At 42.3% G+C, this 11,311-nt stretch overlaps 1 protein-coding gene across 5 annotated transcripts in view; it reads left to right on the plus strand.

Moving 5' to 3' along the window:
• Nucleotides 1-204: 204 nt before the first annotated feature.
• Nucleotides 205-11,311, plus strand: part of atrx (ATRX chromatin remodeler) — a 29,130-nt gene continuing 18,023 nt past the window's right edge. Inside the window, exons 1-21 of one of the 5 annotated variants that reach the window (XM_035668897.1) lie at nt 205-459; nt 1,786-1,847; nt 2,007-2,056; nt 2,169-2,287; nt 2,386-2,466; nt 2,573-2,682; nt 2,807-2,874; nt 3,673-5,741; nt 6,067-6,139; nt 6,669-6,817; nt 6,910-7,074; nt 7,202-7,316; nt 7,424-7,523; nt 7,810-7,986; nt 8,756-8,897; nt 9,034-9,143; nt 9,574-9,720; nt 9,836-10,013; nt 10,526-10,663; nt 10,762-10,937; nt 11,028-11,145. In XM_035668897.1, coding sequence (XP_035524790.1) covers nt 1,791-1,847; nt 2,007-2,056; nt 2,169-2,287; nt 2,386-2,466; nt 2,573-2,682; nt 2,807-2,874; nt 3,673-5,741; nt 6,067-6,139; nt 6,669-6,817; nt 6,910-7,074; nt 7,202-7,316; nt 7,424-7,523; nt 7,810-7,986; nt 8,756-8,897; nt 9,034-9,143; nt 9,574-9,720; nt 9,836-10,013; nt 10,526-10,663; nt 10,762-10,937; nt 11,028-11,145 — 4,342 coding nt within the window. In that variant the 5' untranslated portion in view covers nt 205-459; nt 1,786-1,790. Of the gene's footprint in view, nt 460-1,722; nt 1,848-2,006; nt 2,057-2,168; nt 2,288-2,385; nt 2,467-2,572; nt 2,683-2,806; nt 2,875-3,672; nt 5,742-6,066; nt 6,140-6,668; nt 6,818-6,909; nt 7,075-7,201; nt 7,317-7,423; nt 7,524-7,809; nt 7,987-8,755; nt 8,898-9,033; nt 9,144-9,573; nt 9,721-9,835; nt 10,014-10,525; nt 10,664-10,761; nt 10,938-11,027; nt 11,146-11,311 lie in introns of all 5 variants that reach the window. The other 4 variants (XM_035668899.1, XM_035668896.1, XM_035668900.1 and 1 more) reach the window with 4 other exon arrangements.

Consider the following 11,311-nt stretch of genomic DNA (forward strand, 5'->3'; position numbering starts at 1 on the left):
TCTGTCTGTCTGTCTGTCTAACTATCTATCTATCTATCTAATGCTGACAACCGGAGCACGGATGTAGAAACAAAACATCGCGCCCCTCACTGTATCAGCAAATGAATGAAATGGAAATAGAGCCAGCAGCGTTTCACTTCCCCCCAGAAAGAGGCTCTCTCCTCGGCTAAACGAATCAATAAACCCCGGTGAGCCTCAAACAGCCTGGACCAGTCAGCGCGGGAGATCGCTCAGCCAATGGGAAGGCTCGCAGGATTTAGGCTAGATGCGCCATTTTACTGCGTCCACAGCAAGATGGTCCCACTGCTTTGTCTCCCCTGACCGGAGTTTATTCGGTATCCTGTGGCTTATTCTCGCCCCCGTACCACCGAAAATCTGCCATTTGCACCGAACCGAGCCACCCGTACCGCAAACCCAACGTGTCTCCGTCTGTCAAGCAATGACGACGGCGAAAAGCAGGTAACGAAACTCCCAGTTTGAGCCTGTTTTGTTGAGGCAAGTGAAACGTTGCATTGATTAAACCGAGCTCCGCTAGCGTCGAGCGCCATGAGTGCCCGTCGCTAGTTAGCAGCTAGCCGGAGTTAGCTGCGCAGCCGGCAACATTTAAGTTCGCTCACACGCAGATTCCGATGCGCACAAGCGTGCTAGAGGATGTTTATCGAAGTGGTGGATGTTCAATAACGCCTCTTTGTTTTGTAAGTGCGCGGTGGCCTTTTTTTTTTTGTGTGTGTGTTGTTGTTGTCATCGATACAGGGCTACTTTGGGATGCTACGAGGCTGCGGCTAGCGCTCCGGTTCTCGCCCCGGTAGCGTCAGAAACAAGGAAGGCCCGCGGATGCATTTTTCGGTGCATGCCCATGCATTGGACCTCGCATGCACCGCCGAGGTTGCAATGTTGCCAGGGCAACGTGGGGGGCAGTGGAAAAAGGGAGAAGTGTTTTCCTGCATTAACTGCTAAACCCGCTCATGGTTAGCAGCCCTGAACTCCCCCCTCTCTCTCTCTCTCTCTCTCGATAGTCAGGAGTTTCCTGTGTTGTCAAAACATAGAAAGAAGCGACACATAGCTTGTTGGGCGAGTGGGAGCTTTGTGTTTTTCTCCTCCTTCGACTGACACACGGGGGGTTTCGGGTGCATGTTTAAAGGCCTGCTCGCTGCTGGGAGCACAACAGCAGCTCGTAGCGATCTAATCTGCACATTGTGATGACGCAAAAAATAAACAGCGGCACCTGATGTGCTCCCCGATGCACAAGTTTAAGAGCCTGCAGGCAACGATTTGATACAGTAACACGACCACACCGCGGTTGTTTATGAACAGTGTCAACTATAGAGTAACAGTAGGAACCTAAACAATGTCTGTAACCTTTGACATTGACACTGACTGTCTGGAGGCGACACTTACTCCCCCACCCCCCAAAGGAATATCATTATGTGTTACTAACCAGTGTTGGGGCGTATAAATATTAATATAACACATCTTTATATACCGTTTGCTTTGTTTTTGTTAATGCAGTTGTCTTGTTTAGTGAAATTTGTTCTGTTATTTTACATTTATTTACATTTATATGCTCGTTGTGCTGTCTCAAATGTCTGTTTGAATAGAAATGTAGTACACAAACAGTAGAAATGTAAACGCAATCTATGGAAATGCAGAAAAAAAAAGTGTTCTTGTAATATTAAGTACTTATTTACAGTAAATACATCTAGATATGCCATTTCTTTTTAGAGACTCGACACCTTAATTCACCAGTATGTTCATCGGGAAACAAATCTTCAAATGTCTCTCCAGGTAAAATGAGTCTGCCCTCTTCTGAATCAAACCTAGAACAAATGGCAGAAAAGGCAGAGGAGGTAAGTATGCAGCCTCCTTAGCAGCCAATGTGTTTTTTTATCTATATGTTACAGTAATAATTAAAAAGAAACTAATCTAAAAGACAGATATTTTACTGTTTTTTTTGGTCTTGTTCTTACTTGTCAAGCTATTAAATTAAATCTTGTATTTTCCATCAGCCTGGTAGCTCAACTGAAACTATGAGGCCCTCCTCTTCCCGCAGCAGGAGGTGAGGAGCAATTTTATTTTGGATTGTGGCTGTGAATTGTTTTGTTTGCACTTGCATGTTCTCAGAAGTTGCAGTTTAAAATAGTCACGCTATGTGCCAACTCATTTTTTAGGAAGTCCGCTGCTGTAGTTAAGCACACTGATCTGAACGAATCCGACGCCTCCTCGAAGAGTGAAAATGAAGGTGCCTCGTCTGACAGTCCTTCAGACAACACAAGCAGCGTATCTAAAGGTATGAAGTGTGCAGGTACTTGTTGATCACGATACATGTGTTGTTGATGCTGATCTTTTTTGAGATTTTTTTTATTTTTTGTTATTTCCTCTGATCAGGCACTTTAGTAATGAGGCCAGCTGGGAATGAAAATAAAGGCGCCATGAAGCTCAGAGTGGATTTCAAACAGAAACATACGGGTGATTTGACTTGCATATGATGTTTTAATGTGATTTAACTGGGTAGCCTGAAAAGTTATAAATCATTTAGTGAGTGAGATAAAAGTTACTTTAATTTTTGTCACAGATGATACTCTGCAGAAGAAGATAAGCTGCACTGCCTGCGGAAAGCAAGTAAACCAGTTTCAGCGCAACTCCGTGTATGAACATCCGGTGCTCAAAGTACTCATTTGCAAGGTAGGAAAGTTAAAATATACATTTCACACACATTCATTGCCATTACCATCAAGTTCCACTACAGAATTTTCCAGTCTTTCCATTCTTGACCTATTAGTAATCACATTGCTTCCTCTTTCTCTAGTCCTGCTACAAGTATTACACAAGTGATGACATCAACAGAGACTCTGATGGGATGGATGAGCAGTGCAGGTACGATGTTTAAAATCGAAAGATTGTAGTTCATTTGTTAAACTAAAGAGACAACACGATGCACAATAGAAGTAATAAGATGTGAGCGGTAACATTATAGGCTTGGTTGGTAGAGATGGGAATTGATATGATTTTATTAATACCAATGCCATTACCGATTCTGCTTATGAGTCAGATTCTATATTGATTACTGATCAATTTTCTGTGTGTGGGAATAAAAAGGGGGCCTACGCAGCTTTTTTGCATCAGTGCAGACAGAGTGTGGAAAAACAGGCATTTATATGAGTCAGGTGTGTAAAAGCTCTACTGTGTAACCTTTTCAGGGTTTTCTAGTTAGAGAAGCCTGCAGCTTCCCAGCAGTGTAGATGCTCTAGTACGACGTCATTGTTTTTGCAGTCAGAAAAAAAGGGTGGCATCAATAAAAGGAATTTATAAACGATTCTGATGGATCGGACAAGAAGAAGAAACCGGTTCTCGATTCCTTTTGTCTGGGCGTCTTAAAAGAACATGACATTACTTTGAACACAACAATGTGTGTGAATGCCATGTCATACAAAAAACATCAAAGTGTATGAGCGTGTAGGCAGCTAATGATTTCACTGCCCGTTTAAGAGCAACATTTAATGAAATATTAGAAAAAGTATTTCTGTTCCTTTTTACATTGTTCGTAATTTCTTTAAAATCAATCCTTGATAGCTTTTTACTCTTAAACTACTTATCCAAATGCAAAAAATTACGAGAGACAAAGACACATTTTTACTTTACGCCCTAAAACTCTGTTGAACTTTTCCTCCGCAGGTGGTGTGCTGAAGGTGGCAAGCTAATCTGCTGTGACTACTGCAACAACGCCTTCTGCAAGAAATGCATCTTGCGCAACCTAGGCAGAAAGGAGCTGTCAGTCATCACTGATGAGAACTCAAAGTGGCATTGCTATGTCTGTAGGTCAGAGCCCCTTCAGGATCTGGTCTCCAAATGCCACAGGATCATGGAAAAACAAGAACTCAAGCTACAAAAAAAAGATAAAACAGAGGAACGTGAAAGCAGGAGACACAAGAACAAACCAGTCAAAGAGCACAAAGCAGTTGTCAATGGAAAAGAACACATTGAAGGCTCAGGGACCATGACATTCTCCTACAAAAAACTGCAGGTACCCAAAGAACTTATAAAGAAAGCAAAAAAGCTTGTTGAAACCACAACGGGTCTGAACAATACGTTCATCCAGTTCATCCAGCAGGCAGCCGAGGAGCAGGAAGATAAGTCCATCAGGTATCGGCATTTGAAAGCCTTCAAGGCTGTGCTTGCCGATTTGAAAAAAGCCCACAGTGCTTTGGAAGCGGCTTTGGGGCCTGAGTTCAGAAACATGGAGTTGCAGAATGGTAACGAAGGGCAACATATTGTGAGAAAGAGCACTGATGTTGTGGCCCCTGTAGAAAATGACCACATGGATAATGTAGAGGACGCAGTTGATGAGACTGAGGCAGTTAATGAGACTGAGGCAGTTGATGAAGTTGAGGCAGTGGATGAAGTTGAGGCAGTTGATGAGGCCGAGGCAGTTGATGATGCTGACGCAGCAGAGGAGCTGGACGAGGAGCAGAATAACGAGCAGGACGTGGACAACGATCAAGATCAAGTGTCAAATGATACTGAAATGAAAGACAACCAAACTGAGGTAACCAAAAATACAATTAAAACTGAAGTCTGTGATGACGAGCTAGTTTCAGCTGGTGAAATGTCCCTAGATCACGATATTATGTCCGTGCCTCCTTCGGTTCCCGAAGAGCTTTTTCAGATGGTGGAGAGTCTTGCGGATTCCACCATGCTCTCACAGACTGACAAAGATTTGGTCACAGACACTGGAAAAGACACTGAAAATACAAAGTCAAATGGAAACGCAACAGAGGCTCAACGCCCCCAGCCTAAGGTTAAGAACCTAATAGTCAAACTGACTCCTGTGCCAGTTGTGACAACATGTGGTTCAAGATCCTCCAGGTCGAAAAACGGAGAAAAAGAAGAAGAAAAAGAGGAAAAGACGCAGAAAAAGTCTAAAGAAGAAGAATGTGAGGAGGAGATAGATGATGCTACTGATACAGTAGATGGGACAAACAGCCCACCACCGAGTCGTCGGTCTAGTAGAGTAAAGACCACTCCCCTGAGGAAGCAGGCTGAGAACAAGGACAAGGAAGAGTCCTCTGATTCAGAGTCAGAGGAAGATAGTAAGAGTAAGGCCAAATCCTCCAAGAAACCCAGTAACACTAAAAAAAAAGATGGGAAGCAGACCGGGGCATCCGAGAAAAAGACAGTAGATTCTGACTCGGATGAAGTTCCTAACATACTACTAGAGAAAGCTGCGGCAGGCCACAGCACAGATGAGGAAGAGGAAAGCACAAGTGGTAAAAAGCGTGTATTCAAACTGAACAACACATCCACACAGGATTCAGACAAAGCATCCAAACGCAAAAGAAAGTCTGAAAGCTCTGATTCAGACATGGAGAAGAAAAGTAAAAAGACTCCCAAGAAGAAGAAGCAGAATGGCTCAGACTCGTCCAACTCCAACTCTGACCAGGAGAAAGAGAAAAAGCATAAAGTGAGCCCAGCAAAGAGGAGATCTAGTCGTGTGAAGAAACAAGATGGAGCAAAGGAGGAAGACTCACCGGAGAGCAAGGCAGCCGGGCGTAAACGGTCTTATGAGAAGAAGCGGAAAGGAAGGAGCTCCAAAACAGCCTCCAAGCTACATTCGTCCTCCAGTGAGGATGAGGAGGAGCAGCCGGCTGAAGGTGACTCCGGGGACGACAGCGACGCACAAAAGATGAAACCCATTGTGGAGGATAACGTTGTGGGAGGTGGTGGACCTTTCCATCAGTCCTCAGGTAATTTGGTCTAGAATACTATAACTCATGGATGTAAAAGCCATTTAGGAAACTCTGTAATTAGACAAAGTTCAACATTTTGGGAACTACACTCCTTTGCTTTCTTGCCAAGAGCTACATAAGAAGATTAGTCTCTTAGCTTAGCTTCACATAAAGCTAGCCTGGCTCTGTCCAAAGGCAACAATGCCAACTTGCCAGCACCCTTTTAAATATGTTCTGTGTCTAAACTGTAATTCAGAATGAATCTCCCACAATGTCAAATTGCTCCTTTAAAGAAACAACGTGCTCTTCCATTAACAACAACGTGTGCTGTTTTGATGTGTAGGAGACGAAGTGGATAATAAAGAGAAAGATTCTCGGGTTTGTGAAGATGACGACGACGATGATCCTGAAAACAGGTACTTAGAAAACACCAAATTGCAAAGCTGTTCTTGACTGCAGATAAAGACCATTGACCAAGAGTTATATTTACATTACTCTAGTTCATCCATGAAAGCATTTTTACTGTGTGCTAATATTTACAGAACACTGAAGGATTTCTCAGGGAGAGCACTTTCACCTGATAAGGGGCTTTGGCATCGAGCACAGTGCTGCCGCTCACTGTCTTGTCCTTGTTAAAGAAAGTTTTATTTTAAATACTTTCAAATGTGACCTTGGGCAGCATTTCTCTCTCTTATCCCAGTGAATCTGTATTTTCGCCCAATAGTGCCCATAGCAATGTCATAGCATCACAGTATTTCTATAGCGTCTCCTGGTTTCTATCAGTTATCAATTCACAAGCTCCAAGGACTAATCAATAGATCAATTGTTTAAAATGTAAGTCAGTTCTTGAATTTAAACATTCCTCTGAGTTTGTTTTTTTTCTCAACACATTTGATTAATGTATCCTGCCTCCTGTTTTGTCTTTATCTTTCTTTCGTCCTGAAGGATTGCAAAAAAAATGCTTCTCGCCCAAATAAAATCCAACTACTCTTCTGGAGCAGAGAGCTCCACTGATAATGAAGGAGCTGATAAGGACGAAAAGGCATCCAAGAAAGTTAAAAAAGAGGATGAGGATGAAGAAGAAGAGCAGCAAGGTAGCATTCATTAACTGCATATACTAATACGTTTTTCAAACAAGCCTCTTTTATGGTGTATCGTCTGAAACCATTTGCTTCTCTCTTTAAAGAAGAAGATTCAGAAGACTCAAGTTCTGATGTCGACGTGAAGAAGCGTAGCAGACGCCACAAATTGCTTCGTCATAAACTCTCGCTGAGTGAGGGCGAATCAGGAGATGAGAAAGCTGCCGGTAAAGACAAGAACAAAGGGGGCAAGAAGAAGACACGGCAGCAAGGTTCATTATGATTTTTTTTCAGTTGCCCTGTTTGTCATGTCTAACAATATGAGTTGCAAATATTCTGATCTCTGTGAGACCGCCAAGTGACTTTTGTTTCTTTTGTCTTTATTTGACTGCCTGTCAGTAGGCAGCGATGACTCTGAAGACTCAGACTTTGAGAAGTCAGAGTCCAGCGAAGAGTCAGGAATAAGCGAGGAGATCAGTGAATCAGAGAATGAAGGGAAGAGAAGAAAGACCAGGTGAGCAGCAAGAACAGCCAGTTAATCACAGTGATTTATTACTGCCACTGGATCTGCATTGATCTCCTGCTGCTCTTGCTTATGTGAATTCTGATTTGTGTCTGTAGATCTGCGAAGAAGAAGGACGACGAGAAACAGAGAAGTTACAAGCAGAAGAAAAAGAGACGCAGGATTAAAGTTCAGGAGTCTTCTTCCAGCAATGAGAAGGTATTTAAAATGCAGAGCACTTGGTCGTAGTCTCCAACTGTCCCACAATTTATTTTTTTGCTTTGCAGAATTCGCCAGGTGGAGGAAATGGACCCACATAACGTTTCCTAGTCAAGTCATGCATGGCACATAAAATGTTATTTGAACTTACCCCTGGAGTATGTTGTGAGGATTATTGAGGGCACAAATTAATCATAGGGTTGCTTGGCTACTGATCATAGGCAATGAGTTTTCTTTCCTAAGGGCTGAAGATCAGAGGGCTGAACTTTAATGTTCATTTCCACAGAGCGGAGAGGAAGGTGATGACGACCTAGATGATGAGGAGCGCAAAGGACGCAAGAAGATCCGCAAAATCCTGAAGGACGACAAGCTGCGGACAGAGACGAGAGATGCTCTGAAAGAAGAGGAGGAGAGGAGGAAACGTATTGCTGAAAGAGAGGCACTCAGGGAGAAACTGCGAGAGGTAAAATAAAAATGAAATGTGCGGTGTGTTCACAGCCCTGAGCTGTTACATCCTCGACACTAGTGTTGGGTAGTCTCCTGATAATACTGCATGCCAAGTAAAATGTTCAAGACCTCATTCAATACTGCGGAGAAAATCACAAAATTGCATCCGTTGTTAGAGGAGGTAATTACTGACTAACCCAAATAAAGGATGCAAGTGGTTAAGCTATAACTCCTGTGAGTTAGGTAGACTGATAACAGCACAGCCTGCTGTTTCTATCATTGTCCACTGTGTGCTTAAAGTGGTTAAACTGCCATAAATCTGATCAGTCTATTGTAGAGATGATTTCTTTTTCAGCCAATACGATAACAAATAGTTACCTGCTTCTCGTGGTCCATACCGATAAGATTATCACACTTTTAAAAATAGATTCATAATCTGTAGTTTTTACACGCCTGGTGGTAAGAAAGGTAAGAGAGCAAAGACTGATGTTTAAATATTCCACAGCTCTAATCTGATCAAATCTAACTGACATCACTATTGTTAACCCAACAAAAATAAACAAACAACTTTTACTCTCACATTTATTGGCTATACCTTAATTATCACAATAATACATGATTTTTTTATATATATATTTATTTCCCATTATGGGCCTGATGATTATTGTGCATCCCTAATAAATAGGCAGATGAAATCTGGCCATTATGACACACAATACTGAATTACAGTTATTACAGTTTTTGTGTAACTCCTCTCCCTCTCTCTGCCTCTGATCCTTCTTCAGGTTATTGTGGTGAAGGAGTCTTCCCAGGTGACGTGCCCCATCACCACTAAGCTGGTGCTGGATGAGGATGAAGAGACCAAGGAGCCGTTGGTGCAGGTGCACAGGAACCTTGTCACTAAGCTCAAACCTCACCAGGTTGACGGTAAGGACAAAGTGAATTCATTCACACAAAATCAGCAGTTCAACAGCAATATCATGTATGTGAAACAGTCAAAATGCTCTGAACTCATGTCAACTCTGTTTGTTTTTTTTGGTTTTTTTTTTGTTGTTGTTTTCAGGAGTTCAGTTCATGTGGGACTGCTGCTGTGAATCTGTGAAAAAGATTGAGAAGTCTTCTGGCTCCGGCTGCATCCTCGCCCACTGTATGGGCCTGGGAAAAACTCTGCAGGTATGGAGGAGAGAGCAGCATGAGTATGACACTAAAGGTCTGCAATGTGTGGGGGGAATGAGTTGTACATGTGGGAATTAAGAACACTGTGATGTATATCCATGTCTACAGTATGTACCTGGATTTCTTATTTAAATTTAAGTTAGGTTTAAAATGAAATAACAATTACTAAACACTAAAATACTTCTTAGTAAGTGAAAGTGTTTACTACTAATGCTAGAGTTAATGACTGTGTTTACTTTCAGGTACTGCAAATCTTGTGCAAACTGGCAATTGAAGCTTAATGCAACATTACAGGTGTCACAAATTTGTGAACTGTGAGAATTATGTATGTAAACTGCCAACTCGTGCCTGTTATACCCTAATGTGTGAATCCGTGTCTGCAGACCTGTGTGCTATGTTTAACTGTAGTTCTGTTTTTGCCCTGTAGGTGGTGACATTCCTTCACACTTTGCTGCTTTGTGAGAAACTCGATTTCTCCACAGCGCTGGTAGTTTGTCCCCTGAACACTGTCCTTAATTGGCTCAATGAGTTTGAGAAGTGGCAATATGGAATGAAGGATGATGAGAGTTTAGAGGTATGGAGTTGCCTTTGTAAGATTACAAGTTGTTCCTACTTCAGTGTTGCTGTTTTTTCATTGTGTGTGTTTATCACTCCTGATTTATGGCTTCTTTTTGGATCTTGTTTACCAGGTGACTGAGCTAGCGACAGTAAAGAGGCCACAGGAGCGAGCATACGCCCTCCAGCGATGGCAAGAGATGGGGGGTGTTATGATCATCGGTTACGAGATGTACCGGAACCTAACGCAGGGCAGGAACATCAAAAGCAAGAAGCTCAAAGAGACCTTTCAGAAGACACTGGTAGATCCAGGTACAGTGCTGTGTAATGCCTCTGTGCTGCATGTTAGTAAGTAAATTAAATTAAGAAATATGAACTCCTTTTTTTAATGAGTGAACTGAAGAAATAGTTCTGATGTGGGCCACTTTCACTTTTGTTTCAAAAATGAGAGTGGCCTCAGTTTTAACAGTCACTTCTTCAATTAATGCAACTTTTAATCAGTCCAAGATTACATAAGGACAGCCGTGATGAGAGCTGTTAAATTATGACTATTCACTGTTCAGAACCATTTTGTTATAATGTTATTGCAAATTCACAGCTGGCATCCATTAAACATTCATGTACAAATGACTGCTATCAGAAAAAAACATTAGGATTGGCCCGAAACCTTGGCAGTAATTATTAAAGTTTAAAAGAGTGTCTCTGTTGTTACACCAGTTACTGACTCATACTGTCCAATTAGCTATTCATTTTTTTTTTTTTTCAAATATGTCTCCAGTTGTATTTCCATTGTTTGATAAGCTTTTCTCCTTTACCTTTGCCAGGTCCAGACATGGTGATCTGTGATGAAGGTCACATCCTTAAGAACGAAGCGTCTGCTGTGTCCAAAGCAATGAATTCTATCAGGACGAGGAGGAGGGTTGTGCTGACTGGAACGCCTCTGCAAAACAACCTTGTTGAATGTGAGGCTGCCTGGTTATATAGACAGCATTATACCAAGATTTTGTGTGGTTGTGGTTGGATGTATCTTAAAAACCTGTAATCGTTGTCTTGTTACCAGACCACTGCATGGTGAACTTCATCAAGGAGAACCTGCTTGGGTCAATTAAGGAGTTCAGGAACCGCTTCATTAACCCCATCCAGAACGGTCAGTGCGCCGACTCCACATTACACGATGTCCGGATCATGAAGAAGAGAGCTCACATCCTCTATGAGATGTTGGCTGGCTGTGTCCAGGTAAAAAAAAATGGCTAAAACTATTCACATACTCTTTGACCTCCTTCTCTTTGCCTCCTAAAGAATATAAGTTATCTCTGCTTCCCACAGAGGAAAGATTACACTGCTCTCACCAAGTTCCTGCCTCCCAAACACGAGTATGTGTTGTCAGTCAGAATGACTCCGATCCAGTGTAAGCTCTACAGATACTACCTGGAGCACTTCACAGGTGAGAACCATGCTTTAGTAATTGTATTGAGCTTTTGTTGCACGGGAGGGCACAGGGTGTAGGGAATGGTAGTGCTGCTTGCTCGGTTTAAACCACTCTGATCTTTTAGGGTGCTTGAAGCCTCAGAGCCTCTAGGGGCTGCTAACAAGGTTTTTTTTTTTTTTTT

This window comes from Morone saxatilis, unplaced genomic scaffold (assembly GCF_004916995.1).
Source record: "Morone saxatilis isolate NCDOM2014 unplaced genomic scaffold, NCSU_SB_2.0 Contig22, whole genome shotgun sequence".
In the NCBI taxonomy this organism is placed as follows: domain Eukaryota; kingdom Metazoa; phylum Chordata; class Actinopteri; family Moronidae; genus Morone; species Morone saxatilis.